Source organism: Frankliniella occidentalis, unplaced genomic scaffold (assembly GCF_000697945.3).
Source record: "Frankliniella occidentalis isolate FOCC.00 unplaced genomic scaffold, Focc_3.1 Scaffold559, whole genome shotgun sequence".
Taxonomy (NCBI): domain Eukaryota; kingdom Metazoa; phylum Arthropoda; class Insecta; order Thysanoptera; family Thripidae; genus Frankliniella; species Frankliniella occidentalis.
This window is the reverse complement of record NW_026267675.1, coordinates 37,508-56,543: the sequence shown is the minus strand read 5'-3', so window position 1 is coordinate 56,543 and position 19,036 is coordinate 37,508. Positions and strand designations below refer to the sequence as shown.

Genomic DNA, 19,036 nt, shown 5'->3' with positions numbered 1-19,036 from the left:
ATGAATTGATCAATGAATTAAAATTTATCATCCTCTCAGATATAAGGATAGAAAAATACTAGGGAGGGGTACATGAACTTTGTTTCAAAACATTCCATCATTGTTTTGAAATGTTTATTATTGGTACTGTTTTGCAATAATTACTTGCAAGTTCTACTGTTGTAGTTTATGAAAAGCTAATGGCTTCAAATTTGTACTTAAGTATTTATATTATTCTCCTCAAAAGTCACTCAGAAAATTGTGTTATTAAGAATCTTTCTTTCCATTTCTTGCAATGTATAATTTCACTTATTTGAAACCAATTATTGGGAATATTTTGCCAGATGGCCTAAATTTATTTGCTTTATGTGTGACTTCCTATTATTTCTACTTACTGTTGCTTTTACAATTTTTGTTGTGGAAAGTTATCACACTATGATTGGTGATATTTGTGTGAAGTCCAAAGTTAATAAACAACTCGAAATGTGGGTACATAATTACTATCAATTTCTTCGCAAACTTGATGAAGGTGGAAAGTTTGACACAAACCTGCTGTGTTGCCAATTTGTGATGAGAGGGTCAATAAACTCAGTATTAAAGACATTTGTATATTTTTTCACCTTTATGAACAATCAATGGGAAAGTTTAATTGTGGGCAGTATTTACTCCCCACCCCAGGACTCAAATTTACACAAAACTGCAAGGCACAGCACTTGCATCTGAATTATTTTTTCGGTTGTTATCTTCCACGACAGGGGATTGAAACGAGATTATGACGCTCGTAGGCAGGCCCTGGGGTAGGGTTCATTTTGGGGAATTACCAGCAGACGAGGTAATCGAGCGTCGTCGTGCGGACTCGTAGCTCGTCCCGTGATCGTAATCTCACCCGCGGTAGTTCAGCGCATACAGTCGGCTTTGCGTAAGAGCAAGAGGTGGGGGGGAGAGTGGAAGTGCGAGAGAGAGATCCTTACAATACCTTATCGTTGTTTGGTTGGACTGATGGTGCTGTTTGAAGCGACTTGGTGACACAAATGGGTGGGTGTAAAAAACAAGTTGAGATAAGATTGTACCGAAAGGAGCTCGACCTTGATTGGGCGCAGTGCCTTTGCGTTTTGGCAGTTCTGCATTTCATAGCCCTCGATTACAGTTTAATAGCCGTTGACATTGATATAGACATCTTGTTTGTTGCCGATCTTCACTTCAACAAGTGTCATGGCCCTAAAAACACCGACTCTGAGGGTGGACCGAAAGCAGTTGAAATGCCCCCCTTTGGAAGAAGTAGCAACAGGTGAGCGAGCTCCACGACTCTATTATACCATTATTCGATGACTTTTTCTGATTATCTTGGAAATTATTTATTTTAACTTCCTGATTTTTTAAAAAGAATTTAATTAGTGTTTGTTAGTTACATGTAACTGTTAAAAGTCTCAAATAAATGATACCTGTTCTCATTTTTTGCAGTGTTGTCAAAAGGACTTCAGGATGTTTTTTCTCATGTCTCGGTGGAGGTTGTTGATTGCCCTGATCTCACTCAACAGCCTTTCACCCTGGCTCGACAAGGTTAACAGTTAATTCCAATTCAGGTAAAAATAAATTCACTAAATAATAAATATATTTTTGAATGCCTTGCACTAGGTCTTGGAGGAAAAACCGCTTTGGTTGAATCGGGTGGCGTGCCATTTCTGCTTCCTCTTGTCAACCGTGAAAAACTATATGAAATGCAAGATTTTGGAAAGCTCACAGGTTTGGAATCCTTCCTTATCATTGGAGCAGGAGCTGGACCATGGCCTCACGCGGGCACAAATTGTGAGGTGACTATTAAATGTCTTTTCAACTTCTAGAATGATCATGTTTTATGGAAACTTGTCATCTAAGGTTGTTTGTTTATTTTTTAACATCTAATTCAAGCTAATGGCAAACTTATCTGTTGACGGTAACAAAGTTGATAATCAAAGTCGAATTGCAAAAGTAGATCCGAAAGATAAGAGCTGCTTATTGGAAACACTGCCTGAAAAAGAAACTCGTCACGCCCTTCTTGGTAATTTATTCTGCACCGAAGGAAAGCCAGGCAAGGTAACAATGAGTAAAAGAAACTTGACATCTTAAATTTTTGAGTGCTCCCGTCAGTAATTCTTACACAAGGCAATGATGGCTACTTGGAACAGGTTCTCAAAGTTCATTGTCGTCATCGAATCGGAGAGGATGACTTTGTCACAAGCTTACGAAAAGCACTAGCGTCTCATTACAAGAATGAGGCCGTTGGTATGGATTTTATAAGCATATTTTATTTTAATCAGTGTCTGCTAAAGCGATTTTTTTTAACTAGAGGATGTTTTTCTCAGGACTTGGTGGAACATTTCTTCTGAAAGAGGGCAAGGCCCGTCAGCATGTCATGCCAGACTTCTCTCTCACTCCTTTACACACTGAAGAAGATCTGTCAAAATGGCTGAGATTTTTCAATATGTCCGCTCCATTAATTGCTGTTGGAACTCTAATTTCTGCTGATCCAGTATGTTGATAAATAATTGTTCATGAAAGTAACATAATGTTAGATTCAACATTGTTTTTTATTATTTTATTTTATTTTATTCAGGGTCTAGATCTCCGTGTTCAACATTTCCACAGTTTTTCTCACCATGGAGAGGGTGGACATTACCACAACGATACAACTCCAAACACAGCGGAATATTTGGGTTACTTTAATCTTGGTGAATCTGTTATTCGTGTTGATGCTCCCATTGAAACTCACCACATTGGAAGAGATTGAAAAGGAATAATGTTACAGTTTTGTTGATTTGTTTTTGAGCAAATAAGAACTGTTTTAGTTCAGTTGTTCCTGATTGTGCCTTATAATTTTAACTTAAAGAATAATGTAGCTCACCTTAAACGTTTTACGAGTGAATGTCGATAGGTTTATAGATGTTTTATTTCAGATAGACCTTTTTTACTTAGTGCCATGTTTTTTAATGTAACTGCACTCAAAATTTTACAACTTGGGGGAAAAACGGTATCGAATGATTGAATTGTTTTGTACAGTAGAGTTGGTGAGTTTGCACCACCTTGACCTCTACAAAAAAAAATAATTGTTGTTTCTTTTTAGTGTAAAGTCTATTTTTGACATTGAAAAGGGGTAAATTTTTGTTTTTAAAAAATCCTATCCAAAAGTTGTGTTTTTGGTTTGTTCTTCTCCTTACCCTGCTCCTGCTGGTTTGGTCCATCGGACTAGCTTAGACTCCCTCACTTTTAGGCGAGCATTTGGACCAACTTTTCGGAATATCCAGAAAATGCATTATGGTCTTTAGAAAACATTTGCACCAAGCAGGCCAGACTTACACTCTATCCAGCTATTTTTTAGGGCCACTTCTGCTTGTTTCAGAAGAAGTTTGTACAGTTGACCAGTTCACGCCTACTTCCTTACCCTTGGTACGAAAAGACCGTCAGTTTGGGAGCTATGTGCTTCTTCAAGTAATTTACCTTCTTTACATATGGTCATTAGCTAGATTATATTCTGGCCTTTACAATCTGAAAATTATTAGAATCAAATTCAATGTTATTGACCTGTTTCCGGCTCATTTTGGTTGAACCTGAGTCCTCAGTAATATGGTGTTTTCATTGGCACCTCATGCTATGGGCGGCTTGGACAATAGATGCTGTCTGGAAACAAAATTAAGTTGGGTATAGCTTCGATCTTACACTGGAATTAGGAAGAGAAGCCTGAAGTTAGCAGTATTTTATCATTAATAACCGGGCAGCGCCCGGAGGTATTGAAATGCGCCTATAAGGTAACACATTTTCGTTACATTTAATACGAATTCCCACATCAAATGCGTAAGAAATATGTTACCTTTTATGAGCATTTTAATATGCTTATGCAATGTGTATGGGCGCTACTAGGGTATCTGAGCATCTGAGTTCTTCAGTGGCACAGGTTTGTCTGATGCTAACCGAGCAGGGAATCCGGTTCAGAGTCAGGCGGGTACAGTGTGATGATGACCGTACGAGGTGCGGTGCCCTTAGTTGCGATCGTGAACTCCTCCCCGATGACATCCAACATAATCCCTACTACCAAGGGGTCTTCGCCCAGCTCCTGCTCGCTCTACGACATATCAAAACAAGACTCCCATCGAATCAAACCAGATATCGAATGATATTACGAAGAGCTAGTCCTCATTAAACCAACCAACTCCTTGCTGAGGGTTGGAGGAGGGTAAACTGGGCGCATTTCTTCAGATTCGAGGGTGGCCCTTTCCAGGACCACAATTTTGTAGGGCACCGAACTTTGTTGCAACCACTTGATGGGTACCTTAGCCGGAGCGGCCTCTCCTCTACAGCAGATCTTTAAAACAACAAAGTACTAAGCTTGCCTACTTAATCTATCCTCTGATTGTATGAAGTAAATGAGGGGAATTACCACCGACGAACTCATTCTGCGCTGTGGCCATATTACTCCTGATGTCAGGCAGTTCTTTACAAGTCGAAGACACCGCATTTCAATCGGCGAAATTGGCAGGCTCTTCGTCTTAAATCATCTTACCTGTGAAATTCAATAATTACACCTCACGCGAAACCTTCAAGTCTCCTTGGATACCACTGTCTAGAGAACTACTCATAAAAAAAAAAAAAAAAATACAGAGAGATTTTCACAACTTTCGTAGAGTAACTGTTGCCATTCTTTATGCACATGGGTCAATAAAAATAACAAGCCAACATGAAGAATGAATGTTTCAATTTTATTGAATCAATTGTCTATTGCAAAATATACATAGGTATAATGACAATAGCCCAGCCAATGTGAGTAAAATGAGACAAAAAATGGTAGCTTCAAGCTCCACAATAGAAACACTGGTGGGTTTGGCTTTTAATTCCTGGCAGGGTGATGCAATGGGATGATATAATGAGGGGAAGCGTGTGGGTGACAGACTTCAGCCCATCCGCACAATCAGCTTCGAGATCTTCAGTCACTAATTTTACGCAGTCAAGTATAACGTCTTAATGAAGTATCAGGTGAAAAAATAATACATCAGACATGCTTCTTACTATTCTCAACATGCGGCTTTCACACTTGGATCCGCTCCAAGAACACATAACACAGAATAATATTTTAATCAGATGATTTAATTAATAATAACTAAGAACACAAAAATAACACACCCACTTCATTCAATTTTCCACGCGATACAGGTAAGGTACTAGCTTAAAGAGAAATCTGAATGGAAAACCAATTTTGATTTTGCATTCTTACGACTAGTAAAGCCTTGTTTGTCAAGTCTAGTCTATGCTAATTCTAGGTGGTCATGTGAACTAAAATTTATACCAATTAACAGATAATGATGAAAACTGTGGCAACGCAAGAATACTTTGCAGACATGACATTGACTTCTGTTGGCATAGCTGATCTCAAGAAAGGTAAATGCATCATAGCTACAGATAGTCAGGGCTGAGCACAAACTTTCCACAAGGCTTTACTCGGGTCAGAAGGACAAAACACAAGAGCACAATGTTCTATTTTCTGATTTTTTAAAAGTATCCTTAATAGTTCCAGATGTACACAGCTTCTTGAGCACTGCATGTTCTTTAAAATGTTTTGTTCAGTAAGTAAGATCCATAAAACTGGTGGCAGAACAATTTAGGCTTACGTCCGTCTATAAGGGTGGAAACTCTGGCTTTGAGTAGGGGCTGTGTAGTTACCACCGCGTTGTGGTCCTGGCCCGCCCGTGTAGCCTCCTGACGCTCCCTGTCCGTCACCCTGACCTGTTACACACGCACCACACGCACAATTTGTAGCAACGGCCTGGCTAAAATGCCAAATGGCATATAAAACAGTTAGATAAAACAGATTAGGAAGCTACAGAAATATCATGAATGAACTTGAGGAATTAATTTGTTTGCATTCTTCAAAGACATCAATAAGCTTGTGCACTTTAACACCAAGTTAGAGAAATAACAAGGACAGGAACCAGGCCAAGCTACCAACAGAGATGGATTATACAATACATGTGTAATAAAGCACATTCTTCCAAAATGCCAGATGAAAACAAGATGCTACAAGATTTTTTCCTGGTCTATCATTCTGAAAAAAACCATGGCTTTGATTCCAGGGGAAACAAATTACTACTAATGCTAATGCAACACCAGCATGCATTAACTCCAGTCTTCTAGAACAAATTACGTTCAGGGAATGAAGTGGATAAAAAACAAATTTAATAATAGAATGAAGATTTTCCATGCATTTTCCCTATAGACGTGAAATAAAAGTGAGAACAAAGGCCATTGATCGGGGTTCAAGTTCATTCATGCAGTATTTAAGGAGACTAATTATACATGAATAAAGAGACTGCTAATAGCTTGTAAGTATTGAACAATTATAAGAACTTACTGGTGACAAGAACTCTGATGTTTGGAGAGCATTTCCGTGAGTTAGCTTGAGGACAAAAGAAGCAGGAACAAAGGTTAGCAGGAATGATTCAAAAATCCAGCACTGTCATGACACACAAGCTCTCTTCCAAACATATGGTTCTGATAAGATCTTTGCACTCCGGCCATGCAATGTCCACAGCCTACTCTAAGACCTAATTCATGAATATTCCACATTTGACACACAACTCATTTGGAAATAGATAGTAAAATATCTGAAGAAATGTAGAAAAAGCAGCTTTAAGGAAAGAAGACAGAGGAATTTGTGAAAAGGCATGTAAACCTGACAGACTTTTGAAAATTTATCACATGCTTTTCTTGTGTATGTTACTGTGGTTTAAGGGACAAGCAACTAGGTTGTTCAATTAAGTGAAGCTTTGTCACCAGCACATTTCACACGTGTTGTCTAGCCTATGGAATAGCCCTAACCTGTGTACCACTAATAGGGACTTTGACATGTGCAATTACGAAGGATGTTAGATCACCCCAAATAGGTCTGACAAGCAGCAGCAGTTAACCTCACTCAATGGCTAATGCCCAATAGCTACTGGTGTTGCACTAAATTGTTCTAAGAGCAAGGACTTGAGTGAATATATTTTAAGATTCACAGAGAGAAAGGTCAGTTATGACTGTACGCTTTATCAGTTAGATAAGCCTTACTTACGCCTTCAAAGAATTTTGGAGCTTGCAGTACTTGAAAAACTGCTTTTCCATTGGTATGCTTGTGAACAGAAATGCAGTTTTTCCAAATTAGGATTTTATCCTAAAATTAAAAAAAAAAAAAGGAAGCTTTATGGAACTGAAACTTAATCTAAAGTGACTGAAAATTAATTAGCTTTGTAACACTGCAAATTCTTACAACTACACAAATTTTAAAAATGAAAGTTAATTGTAAATTAAACAGAATGAACAGAACAGTGCTCTTTTATGCTTTTCCTTAAATTGAGACCCACACGAGTGTGAATAGCTGGACACAGAAGAAATGTGTGCATGTCTTGTGATAACATTCCAGTTTAGTTAAAATCATGGATAGATGTGCTGACTTTAGGTAGTTTACTGATCTGCCTGCATCATATATATGGTTTGGTATATAATTTTAAGCCAACCCTATCTTTCATGCTCAATCCAGAACGAATTCAATTAAAAATCTATGACACTTAAATGCAATTTCACCTGATATCGCTGAGGAAAAACAAACTAATTTTAAAAAAAAAGATAAATGGAAATGTCTGAGGAGGTTAAAAAAAAACCTGATCTTCAATTATAAACAGTGATAGGTCTTGCAAAGTTACTTCAACAATACTGATAAAACAGTGTGCAGTTCCAGATTCCACCCTCTTATGAATTAACAAATTTTCTTTTGTAGTAACCTATGATAAGTTAGATATAAAGCACACCCCATTGCATCAAATAAAACTAATGATAATTACAACTAATTATCACAGGTTTCCTTTCAATTTAGACTAATGAGCACAATGTTCTATACAGCTATGGTAAAACTTGACATATTGTTTGTAGCCTACACTGCAGATGTATAACTATGTAACTTAAATTGTAGTTTTGGTCAAACGTTCTGAGCTTGAACTGTACAATATTAAGGCGTTCTTATAATATCCTTAGTCAAATACAGATAATGCAAGTACCTTACAGTCTTCGGCTAGACATACCACATGCTTATTTCTGTGACGAATAACTGATGAGCTGAATTGTCAGCTCTTTGAACCAGAAAATTGTAACAAGTCATTCTTGTTTTTTTTCCAAGTTTTTTTTTTTTTCATCTAATGGGTAATATTGCTTTATACCATTTATCTACAACACTGAATGAAAAGATGTGTACGTCTACACGTCTAATGTTAATAGACATAATGGACTTTAGAGCTTACATGGATCAATGATTAATATTGAAACCCTACAACACCCAAATAATCTGTCACTGCCCTCCTTGGAGGTGTACAAAAAATTTGCTTCACTCTTTTCTACAACCTATTTCACTTAACACTCAACAAAATCTCAGCTAAAGCAGGATGCTTATGAACAATGTTACCTTGACAAAATGTGTTAAAGATATATCACAATTTTTAAGATGTGGAAAGCTAAACATAGATTCATAGATAGATGCTTTTACATATAGAAAGTGTATGTGTATAGATTTAAATATAATTAAAGAGAAGAACTGAGAGCCCTAGAGGTAAGATTACAAAGATAGCTGACTCAAAACTAAATAAGCCCCACTTCCCTATCAATTTAGACTGAAAATTTCAGATGTATCTTACTAGATAGTCCCATGAGCGGCAAATTATGAACATGAATGCAAGACATTGAGGCTTGAGGGTGCATTAAAGTTTCGCTCCATGCAACCACCAAGCACGAAGCGACACTGATCTATATAGCCAGCAACCAATGATCAGCCAGAGAGGCATTCCGTATACGTGACCAGTGCTGTTAAAATTTTTAACCTGCGAAGTCAACTCCCCAGATCACAGATTACTATAATCTACCTAGATTTAATTTTAATAGTCATCCTATATCATCTTTATATTTAATTTGTAATATTAATATCACTGGATTTTAATTAAATGAACTTCGCAGGTTACAGTGCTGCACTTGCATACAAGAAAAAGTTAACTTCTACCTCTTAACCAACTGATGCACTGAGTTAATAATTTCATTAAAGGTCAAGTAATCAGTTAAAAATGTTGAATCATGGAGCGTCACTGATGTGACGGTGTGAAAGTTTAAATCGATACTCACAACTTAGAAAGGCCCTTAACATTAAGAATGAGGAAACACATTAAAGCACTCCGTAAGTTAGGTGTGTAGTAACCAAATTTAAGAAAAATCAAAATAATGAGGGCACGGACCAGTTTTTGTGCATGTAACAGTAATTCATAACAGTGCGAGTACACCTAAGGCCCCCTAGTACAAAGTATGCAGCTACCACTACCCATTTGCTGAAAAAGGACATCATCATCACCACCACACATGAAGAGCCAGACACACATATTGAATATATATATATGTTGAATATATATATATGTATATATATATATAGGTAAATATATAAAGGTAAATATTAAATAAGACATGAAAAGTAACTGAAGTCAGCGATACTTCGCACGACTAGAGTACAGGATGCAATTCAAGCTGTGAGAGAAGCAAAGTAATCTAAGACACCTGCATATATTAGCTTTAACTTTAGTCACTTTAACTTGTCCTCAGAACTTAAATAGGGGGCCTAAGTTAGTACAAGCAGTGCCAGAATTGAAGATATCTGGGAACACCATTAGCTGGTGCATGCAAATGTTTATCAGGGATGGTGATTGGAGGCAAAAAATAGTCTCGAAGTCTGATGCACAGAAAGCTCTTTACTTCAAGGTCTATAGAGTACAACATTAGATCTAAAGGAAACTTTTCATAGCAAGAAAAATCCTACCTTGCTAATTTTGCTAATGAATTATGTATATGTACGTATGTACTATCTCAATCTTAAAATGAGTGACTGTAATTGGTATTATGCTAGTATCCTGACTTACTATTAGGACCTATCAAAATTTGTACAAAGTTGACACAATTATTATCACTGCCGCATGGTTCTCATTTTAGCAGACTTCTCATTTTTAACAAGAACAAAAGTGTAAAATCTGCTTATTGCTCCCAACGTGGCATCTCTTAACACTACACAATTAAAATCGCTGTTTTCCACAGGAAGTGACCACATAATATATTAGGGGACAAGTCAAAGTAACCAATCAGTTAAAACTAATAATTCAAGTCTTAAAATCTTAAAATTTCCTATGGTTCTGTATTTACATCAGTTCAAAAAATCCATCCAAGCTAAAATGTAAAGTTTCTTAATTAGATAGGTACAGTTGTACATAATTTTTTTTTTCATAATAGTTCATCTGAGCATGAATGAAACATGATTTTTTTTCTATTTTAATAACCCTCACCCTTGGGCACTGCCAATCTGACCCAAACTAAAACAAGAAACCGCTATGGTATTCAATACTGTTACAAACAAAACAAACTTATGGTTCCTTGCACCTAAAATTGTAAAGCTCATATTTTACATATATGCAAGTGCTGTTAAAAAGCAGGTTGACAATTCATTTATAAGGTTCTATAAAATGGCAATGAGAAATATATATATGAAAATAATATTTTCAACAAAATAAAATAAAAACAATTAAAACGAGCTACTGTCTGGCAGTTCAGGCAGTCAGCTAGTGCAAGTGCCCAGGGCCTCGGGGCACTGCTGGTCTTCAGGGTGGTCATGACGAAGGCCACTCTTTAAACCCTTCAAACCCTTTCCCACCTGGGACTGAAGGGTGGCTGGAACCATAGCCTCCCCCACTTGAGTTGGATCCCGCATCTGCACCATAACCCCTATTGGCGCCGTAGCTGGTGGAGTCCTGTAACAAAACACGTCCGCTGGTGGTCAGCACTTACACAAAGATGTACAATTTATATGAGTGATTTGCAAAGCCCCAATTCCAGGTTTCAAATAAAAAGCCAAGCCTAAACCATGATCATTTGGTCCCAAAAGTAGTTAGGATGCAGCAACAGAAAGCACATTAACTGGTTTGTAAGTGGTCAGACAAGAAAAAGTTCTTATGGCATAAGCTCATTTTGAAGGATAAAGAAGTGTTTGTAACAGTTTCTTTTCATTGCAATGTCACACACAATGAAAGATTCACAGGGAGGTAAGGGGGTTAGTCAAATTTAACGGCAACTACAGGAGGAAGCCCAAGTTTTACAACCCATAGTGGTGTAAACCAAACATAAATTGAGTGATAGATTTTTGGTCTACAATTCAAACCAAGGAGCATGCACTAGATGGTCACAAGCACTCATTATAATAAATTGCATTTTAAATCTGATATGGAGTTGCTCCAGGACGATTTCAATCCATATAGCTGCTTGCAGACTTGACATTAATTGTACTTCAGAATTAAAATGACAAAAATAAGGGTGTGAATGTCAACTTACTGCGCCATAGCCACTGCCGCCGTATCCATAACTAGCATAATCAGCACCAGCTTTCTGTGCTCCTCCAGCACCAGGAGCAGCAGGTCCAGGACCTGATGGTGTAGCAGCGCCTGCACCCGTTCCTCTGGAGTACATGTCAGCCTGTGGACCGGGAGCGCCTGATGGTCCTTGAGGAGCTCCTCCAGTTGGTGGACCGTTTTGGGGCATATTCCAGTTCCAGTTTTGGCCATATCCAGACTGTGGTGCACCTTGAGGGCCTGCACAATTCAAATTTACAAATAATTTGACACCAATACCAAATAATTAACAACACCTAAGATGTAAAACATTCAAATAATTTTTTACCATACGAACTGTAGCCCTGCTGTTGAGGAGGACCACCGTAGTTGGATCCCCACTGCGGAGCCATGCCTTGTCCTTGAGGGCCAGCCGGAGCACCCCAACCTTGATATCCAGCTGGGCCTGATGGAGTACCATATCCTGCTAAGAATTTAAACCATTATCTAAGCACCACAACCACCTCAACCATTTCACCAGAGAAAGACTTTAAAAATAGGGAGGCAACATTAGATAAAGAATAGAAAGAGCTAATGCCACCTGAATAAGAAAAAGCTACCATGACCCTACCAGTTCTCACACTCTTACCATTAACAGGGGGCTGGTTTGAAGTTGGGCCCCACTGTCCAGGGTATCCCTGAGCTTGAGTATTACCCCATCCTTGGTATCCCTGCATCATGTTGCCAGGTCCCATAGGTCCCATAGGACCACTCATTGGGCCACCCATCTGGCCATTAGGTCCGCCCATTCCCATGCCCTGCAAATAATTTAAAAAACCATGTTACATTTCATTTACACCACTTTAACAAACGAATTGAAGTGCAGTGCATAATACAGGTTTTGGATGGATACTTACGCCACCACCCATGCCCATCTGGGGGCCACCTTGAGGTGGACCCCAGGAGTTGTCACCACCCATCTTGTTAGAGGAATCTCTTGGTTCAGCTTTTTTAATTTCCACCTACGATTTGGAGTCAGTGAGTATCATGGTAAGAGTGACAGCAAGTAAAAAGACAAAAAAAAATATTTACCTGCTTCCCATTCAGGTTAACAAAATGCTCTGACACACAGCGGTCAACTGCATCGTCATCCTCAAAGGACAAAAAGCCAAACCCTGTCAAGAAATACACAATTTAGTTTTAAAGTTTCACAACCAAACTGAATCAGCTGAAAAAAATGACAAATACCTCTGGACTTTTTCTTCTCCTGATCGTACATAATCACTACTTCCTGAACTTTCCCAAAGCGTGTGAAGAAAGAGCGCAAATCCGTTTCAGTGACATTAGATGGCAAGCCCCCCAAAAAGACTTTGGGGTAGCTGCTAGCCCTCTTGGGCTTCTGAAGTGTCCTTGGGTTACATGGCTTGGGATCAATCTAAAATAAAGCACAAAAAATAAGAATTAATTGGTTTTGACTTAAAAGAAAGGTACAAATCATGAATGATATTGCAGTAGAGGGAGAAACAACTCACAGTTCTTCCATCAAGCTGATGAGGTCCATTTTGCAAGACGTGTGTTACATTTGCTGGGTCTGAAAAGGTCACGAAACCAAATCCTCTGGACCGTCCCGATTCACTATTTTTCATTACCACACAGTCAATGACCTCTCCATAGCGACCAAAATACCTCTGCAAGGCCTCTGTTATGATAGAAAACTAAAATTAGGTATTCTGTCCTGCATAACAAGAGTACGCACATTGTCTAGTTCATAATTATACCTTGTGTAGTTTCCCAACTAAGACCACCGACAAACAGTTTTCTGCAGAGAAAAGAGCAGCATTACAAAATATGTTGAACAGATGTAAGGGACCAAAATGTTAAATTAACTGGGAGAATTAACCAGTGAAATTGAGACAGGAATAAACAAATTTGCCTTTCTTACAACAGTGAAAAAACAATTGATAAGGTGTCTTAACAGTCCTTCCATTCTACTAGCCGACAGGAAAGGTAAGAAAAGTCTCACACCGTATCCAAAGTTTATTCCCAGGCAATAACCTGACAACAGGATTCTTGGAATTTTTAAGTACAGATATTTAAAAAGTAATATCTATTCAGGAAGAAAAATCAAAACAATAATTCATGCCTAGGCCCTACTTCCTGACAATTGCTGCTCAGAACGGTCAGGTTTTCCTAAATTCCTAAGAACATGACAACCCTGTAATTCATTGATTACTATTAGTTGGAAAGAAAAGCATACTTCCGTTCTGAAAGCACTTAATGCTGAGAGCCCTGGTGCGCAAACATTTCCAAACAAATGACAAGGGTCAATCACCTTAGATAATATTATCAGCTTCCTTCAATTAAAAACAAAGTGCAGAGCTAGCCACAACTTCCCAGACAAATTCCTACAGTTACCACAGACAGCTTATCTCAATACAGAGAAACACTGATCAGCATAATGTATAAGGAACAATTAAAGTGATAACCATGCATACAATAATATGACTGCTCCTCACACCTACAGATAGCATTTCAATGGAGTACTGCCAGCTTAAGCTTGGAAAAATTGAGGGAGCTTTTAACTGACCACAACACAAAATGTAGGCCTTTTGATACAAGAAACATGAGGGTCAGCAAGGAAACAGAAACTGACAGCTTTGAATGGGATTCTGGAGGTAAGGACTAGGATCAGAAACTAGAAAAATTGGACATTTGACTAGACAAATGTAATAAAGGTAGAAAAGAATTCTGCTTGCAGAAAATTGCTCCGAACAAATGGCTTTGGTAGTAAGAGCACAGTAGAGGAGAGTACATTAATGCTTAGGAACCAAATCCCACTGAACTGTAGCACTCATCTAACTATAACAAAATACTGTACTGATCCGTTTTAAAACATTTAAGTAACGTAGAAACTGCAGCAACATGACTCAGCAAGCAATTTTGAATGCCAGTATCCCAAATTTGAAGTTGTGAAAGCATGCAAATGCCATGGTCAATAGATGGAACTGAAGAAGTTCAGTCCAGAAACCGCTTAATAAACTACCCGAACAGATATAGGTTTCGAGTATACAGGCATTTTGAGCGTGGATAGAAGGGAAAGGTGAGCACCCTCAAATTGGGCCATCGGTTTCGCACAGTAGACATCACCCGAACGGAGACAAGAGTGAGCCAACGAAAAACTAGGCTGAGTAAAGAACTAGCTGCAAGAAACGTAGCTAGAGTAGACTACGCAGGCATCAACATTATACTAAGAAAACGGCGCTGAGGCTCGGCAGTAACATGGCCGCCGCAAGGATTTTAGGTGACATCGACCCATCTTTGGGTCGAACCGGCCGCTTTCCAAGGTAAACGTATAGGGCCAATTTCGAGACTAAAACATTCTGAATGACTCCACCAGTCCCCTTGATCGTTTGGTAGAGAAAAATGCGCCCAGGAAGCATTTCTCCAGAAGAGAGAAATGCACACCACGCCATGGCTAGGGCAGGGCATGGACGCGGCCTCAAGCCGGCGAACAAAAATAACAGACATTTCCACACACAAGAGCAGCTAAATACGGGTCTCGGACGTAATTCAAAGCCTCCTTACCCCTTCTCGTCGTCGTCAATTTCATTTTTAACCCTCATTCTAGGTAAAATTAAAAGAAGTTATCGGACAGTGCCTCTCCACGTCCTCAGTGAAAGCGGCAGGCAGAGCGGCTGATGGCGGCTGGGAACGCGAGAGCCGTAATGGCGGAGCTGAGGCGAACTGCTTCCGGTTGGGAGCGATGTTGTTGGTCCGGCCGGAGAAGGCCGGTGACGTGACGTGGATACTACGTGCGTCAAGGGTGCTCTAGCAGACATTATCGATTGAACGTACTTTCTGACCGAAATACTAAAAAATCAAACGATTTCCACACGCGATTAGAGAGATACTATTCCAATCTACATGGTTGAATGTCTTCTGCGGACATAAGCCCGATAAAATGTATTTTAACAGAAAACTGGATGTAAGTAATGAAGTAGCGCCGGTCACCGCAGTCGACTGTGAGCTCATTCGATGGTCTCGATATCCCCATTTGTCCCGTTCAAACTCTTTTTATTCCCTGTCTCTTAATCTTGAAAAGTCACACCAATGTTTAATAAAACTCTGCTGCATGTGCAGCAATTCCTGTCAGCCAGGTAAAGCAGCTTAACTCATCAAGCGGTCATCTTTCGGTACTCTGGCTGACTACTGACTGCGCTTCCGGTATGCCGAAAAATCGGGATTCTGTGAACTTTTTATTCCATTTTGACAGTCCATTTTACTCAGTATTTGCACCACAAATTTCTCAGACAAGCAGCAAATCCTTCTGATGCAGTTTTGTCCCATCCCCGAGCCATTTTAATAGGCCTATGGGCCTATGGGCCCGTTCAGCGGTCTGCATACTGCAATGAATGAATCGCCAACTGATTCATTCGGGGGAGGTGGGCGTTGTTATCGCCACCGGCCTCGACCGCGACCTGGAGGGACTAGCCTGGACCCGCCGGGACTCGCCGGACACAGACTGGAGACCGTCGCACATCTGTCTCCTCGGCTTAGGGGAAGGTCCGCTACCCCGTGAGCTCTCGTCGCCTCCTTCCCGGCCTCGCGCGGAGTCTTCGAGCGGCGAGTTTGATTTCTCCCGCCCCCGGCGTCGTTGGCCGGCTTCCTTTCTCCCCCCTTTCCCGTCGCGGGGCGCGGGGCGCGGGGGCTACACACGGGCGGGCGGGGCCGCCGGCCGCCGCCGGGCCGGGCCCCGCGACGGGGACGGCACGGTGGAAGGTTCATTCGCCTCTCACTCACCCCGCGCCTGCGCAGCCAGCGCCTGCGCACGGCCCATCCCGGTGAGAGGGCCCCGCAACATGGGAGCTGAGCTGAGCTGAGCAGAGCGGATCATCTGGCGACTGGGCTGGGCGGCGTTAGGCCGCGTGACGGGTTGGACTCGAACTGTATGACTGCGCTTCAACGAGGACCGAGAGCAGCGCAATGATTAGCCCAAGTTCAAGTTGCAGAGTGCCCCAGTGCAATTCCAAATGGCAAGCTCATTGCGGTTTGTAGTCTTGCAGTGTGTGACCCCCCCCCTAATGCCGTCGGCCCCTACTCGACGGGCGCAGCCGTGCAGCAGTGGGGCCTTCTCGTGCCTGTGTCTCGACTCGTCGGGGCGAGGGGACGGGGTGGGGTATGGTGGGGTGGAACTCGAGGAACTACTTGCCGGCAGCATCCAGACCCCCAGGGCGGGGGGAGGGGTGGGGTGGGGTGACGCTCCAGACACACGACGCCAGGGTTCGGGGAGGTCCTTCCTTTGGTTTGGTCCGCAGCAGTCAGTCTCAGTCAGTGAGTGGCTGCCGACACGGGGAGAGCAGGTGAGTCCAGGCCCGTCACGTGGCGGAGCGTAGAGGAGCTGGCCCACCTCATGTCCTACAGCACGTCCGCCTGTCCGTCACGCCGACGCCCGTCTCTTTCGTTTTGCTGGCTTTGCATCCAGCGATCTGCACTCGGGTTGCCCGTGCCGCCGCGCCGCCCCTGCTGCGGCATGACCTCCCATGCCATTGTCGCTTCTCTGTTTCTCACAATCGACAACTTGTCTCCCAAGCTCGCCGTAGATCAGCCGGGTCCGTGCTGAGGCGGTGTGAGGGTGACGGCGCGGGGTGGCGTTGACGCTGCAGTGCAGTGGGCTGGACTGTCATTTCCAATCTCACCCCGCCTTGTTCGCAGGCCGCCCCCGGGACCACATCGGCGGCGGAGAGCCGGCGGCAAAACGGCCCCTGTTTCAGGCCGCCCTCCTTCCCACCCCACCTCCAGGACCCGCCCCGCCTCGCCCCGCCCCGCCTCGCGCTCTCGGAAGATGTCTGCAGCGGCTGAGGTTGAGGCGGGTCTGGCGGACGTGAGGCTCGGGCCCACAAGGCCCCGCAAGTCGGAGCCCCAGGCCCCGGCCCTTCTCAGTGTGGCCCCGACCGCCGGTCTGCGCGCATCGCCAACATGCCCCCCACCTTCGACCTGCGCGACGAGGACGACGACGACGACCATGACTACCTCCGCGCCGGGGTCAGTGGCGACGGCGTGCGTGTGCTGAGGTCCGTCTCCGCCCCCGCGCCCACGCTCACGCCGCAGGCCTTCAGGTTGCCACCGCTCCGCCGCCGCCCAGCCGCGTCCAGATCCACCCCCGCCATGCTGCTGCGCCGCCCCCGCCGCTGGCTGCAGTTGTGCGCCGGCGTCATCATGGGGCTTGCCATTGGGCTGCTCGTCGGCACTGCAACCAGGTGAGGAGCCTGACACCGCCACCGCTGACACCCAAGGTACCCGACTTGCCGACCCTAAGGTGTCCGACTCGCCCACCCGAAGGTATCCGGCCATACAGCCTGAATCCCACACACGCGTTACTTCAACCCAAAACATGAACTCGAGCTTTACGTACACCCCAAACTGTCACTCTCCGCTAGGACGGCGGCGGACGGCGGACAACGGGGATGTCCTCCGTCGCGGGCGTCGAGGTCTCTGGCCGGCGGGCGCCACCCCTCACCCCCCGCTCCACCCCAGGCCCAGGCCCCGACCCCCGCCCCCAGCCGGAGACCGCCGTCGCCAGCACCCGCCCCCTACCTTCAACTTGACCTCCGGCAGGATCAGTAGCGCTGGCGTCGTGCAGTGCGTTTGAGCCGCGAGTCAACACGAGATTGTGGCGCCGGCTGAGAGAGGTAGGACCTCTTAGGGATAGGCAGGCAGGAAGGAAATGTGCAGAAATACGCCGATCGACTTCTCGAGGGTGGCAGTTCCTTCACCTCGCAGGTGGACACCAAGCCCCCGTCTGCTGAGTCCGCGTACTTTTAGGCCACAGACTGACGGATCGATGTAACTGGGCCTCACTCCGGCGCTGAGCAAAGGCCAGAGTCCTTCGGGGGCCGGCGAGCCAGCCGGAGCCGCAGGTCGCTCGCGCTCAACGACCCGTCCAGACGGGCATGCAGCTTCTCCAAAATAAGAGAAAGAAAGACCAAAGTTTACAAACAATGGCCGCTCGATGCCCAGTTGTGCCCTTGCGTAGTCGCACACGTTTTACTCTTTGGGCGGCCGCCGGTTTTGTTACTTTTCTTCTGGCCCTTTGCCATATTCTCCGATATGCAAGAGCGTATGCGAGAGCGTATGCCCCAACTCTCCTGGTTTATGCCAAAGCGGTGCGCTTTACTCTAAACGCTTTACATACGCTCTCGCATATCGGAGCTTAGGTGAATATACCAGGTGGCTGATTCACGCCGCGCACTTCTGTAGGTATACTGTACCGCATGCACGAGTGCGGGCGGGCTTGCCTGTTGCCCCTGTCCACGGCGCCTTGCGAGCCGAGCGAGTAGGCAACCCGCCCGCACTCGTGCATGCGGTACAGCATAACTACAGAAGTGCGCGGCGTGAATCAGCCACCTGGTGCAGCACGTATTGGTCCTGCTGGGAACCCGACAGCATGATGTATAATCAGCAGGCCAGCTGACGTGAGGGGTGTGTGAGGGGTCCCCTCTCGGAGGGGAGGACGGAACAGCCCGGTCCAGCTGACTTCTCAGGTTATTGCCCCCCGAGCATAGTAAACGCGCGCCGATTTGAATCTAAAACACCGACAACTTTAAAGTGGCAATTTGTTGCGTGTTTTTTTTCTACGTATACTTCAATAAGCCCCCCCC

The 19,036-nt window shown here is 43.4% G+C and overlaps 4 protein-coding genes across 13 annotated transcripts in view; 2 read left to right on the top strand and 2 right to left on the bottom strand.

Moving 5' to 3' along the window:
* Positions 1–890: 890 nt before the first annotated feature.
* LOC113214808 (ester hydrolase C11orf54 homolog) lies at positions 891–3,147 on the top strand. The gene is made up of 8 exons (XM_026434290.2): positions 891–1,014; positions 1,188–1,267; positions 1,441–1,539; positions 1,615–1,790; positions 1,888–2,052; positions 2,145–2,241; positions 2,322–2,488; positions 2,573–3,147. Exons 2-8 carry the CDS (start codon positions 1,192–1,194, stop codon positions 2,744–2,746), a joined length of 954 nt encoding a protein of 317 aa, XP_026290075.1. The 5' UTR covers positions 891–1,014; positions 1,188–1,191; the 3' UTR covers positions 2,747–3,147.
* LOC113214809 (uncharacterized) lies at positions 3,064–4,482 on the bottom strand. 4 transcript variants are annotated; one of them, XR_008012158.1, is made up of 5 exons: positions 4,391–4,482; positions 4,160–4,315; positions 3,824–4,075; positions 3,599–3,633; positions 3,064–3,501 (listed from the first exon to the last, which is right to left on the bottom strand). XR_008012158.1 is itself a non-coding variant. In XM_026434293.2 (5 exons), exons 1-4 carry the CDS (start codon positions 4,466–4,468, stop codon positions 3,605–3,607), a joined length of 414 nt encoding a protein of 137 aa, XP_026290078.1. In that variant the 5' UTR covers positions 4,469–4,476; the 3' UTR covers positions 3,064–3,501; positions 3,599–3,604. The 4 variants fall into 4 exon arrangements, 2 of the variants coding, with proteins under 2 accessions (XP_026290078.1, XP_052131230.1); XM_026434293.2 differs by having other exon boundaries at positions 3,925–4,075; positions 4,391–4,476; XR_008012157.1 differs by having other exon boundaries at positions 3,064–3,633; positions 4,391–4,476.
* A 208-nt stretch (positions 4,483–4,690) lies between these two features.
* On the bottom strand, positions 4,691–15,155 carry LOC113214810 (heterogeneous nuclear ribonucleoprotein 27C). 7 transcript variants are annotated; one of them, XM_026434294.2, is made up of 12 exons: positions 14,964–15,155; positions 13,157–13,197; positions 12,911–13,077; positions 12,627–12,813; positions 12,471–12,553; positions 12,296–12,400; positions 12,028–12,196; positions 11,728–11,865; positions 11,383–11,639; positions 10,709–10,805; positions 6,356–6,400; positions 4,691–5,730 (listed from the first exon to the last, which is right to left on the bottom strand). In XM_026434294.2, the coding sequence occupies exons 1-12, from the start codon at positions 14,999–15,001 to the stop codon at positions 5,612–5,614; spliced, it is 1,446 nt and encodes a 481-aa protein (XP_026290079.1). In that variant the 5' UTR covers positions 15,002–15,155; the 3' UTR covers positions 4,691–5,611. The 7 variants fall into 7 exon arrangements, 6 of the variants coding, with proteins under 6 accessions (XP_026290079.1, XP_026290080.1, XP_026290081.1 ...); XM_026434295.2 differs by having other exon boundaries at positions 11,728–11,862; XM_026434296.2 differs by having other exon boundaries at positions 11,728–11,844.
* Positions 15,156–16,614: 1,459 nt separating this feature from the next.
* The window catches only part of LOC113214818 (chondroitin sulfate synthase 1-like), a 9,597-nt gene continuing 7,175 nt past the window's right edge, over positions 16,615–19,036 (top strand). Inside the window, exons 1-2 of the mRNA XM_026434306.2 lie at positions 16,615–16,738; positions 17,091–17,635. Of these exons, the coding sequence (XP_026290091.1) occupies positions 17,355–17,635 (281 nt within the window). The 5' untranslated portion in view covers positions 16,615–16,738; positions 17,091–17,354. The remainder of the gene's footprint in view (positions 16,739–17,090; positions 17,636–19,036) is intronic.

Excerpts from the sequence above, each read along its gene's own strand:
- LOC113214808 (XM_026434290.2), top strand. The coding sequence starts at position 1,192 with ATGGCCCTAAAAACACCGACTCTGAGGGTGGACCGAAAGCAGTTGAAA. Across the intron at positions 1,268-1,440 it reads TTTGGAAGAAGTAGCAACAG|TGTTGTCAAAAGGACTTCAG; the intron begins GTGAGCGAGCTC and ends CATTTTTTGCAG. Across the intron at positions 1,791-1,887 it reads ACGCGGGCACAAATTGTGAG|CTAATGGCAAACTTATCTGT; the intron begins GTGACTATTAAA and ends ATCTAATTCAAG.
- LOC113214809 (XM_052275270.1), bottom strand. The coding sequence starts at position 4,468 with ATGCGGTGTCTTCGACTTGTAAAGAACTGCCTGACATCAGGAGTAATA. Across the intron at positions 4,316-4,390 it reads GCAGAATGAGTTCGTCGGTG|ATCTGCTGTAGAGGAGAGGC; the intron begins GTAATTCCCCTC and ends GTTGTTTTAAAG. Across the intron at positions 4,076-4,159 it reads CAACCCTCAGCAAGGAGTTG|AGCGAGCAGGAGCTGGGCGA; the intron begins GTTGGTTTAATG and ends GATATGTCGTAG.
- LOC113214810 (XM_026434294.2), bottom strand. The coding sequence starts at position 15,001 with ATGAGGGTTAAAAATGAAATTGACGACGACGAGAAGGG. Across the intron at positions 13,078-13,156 it reads TAGTTGGGAAACTACACAAG|AGGCCTTGCAGAGGTATTTT; the intron begins GTATAATTATGA and ends CTATCATAACAG. Across the intron at positions 5,731-6,355 it reads CATCAGAGTTCTTGTCACCA|GTCAGGGTGACGGACAGGGA; the intron begins GTAAGTTCTTAT and ends CGTGTGTAACAG.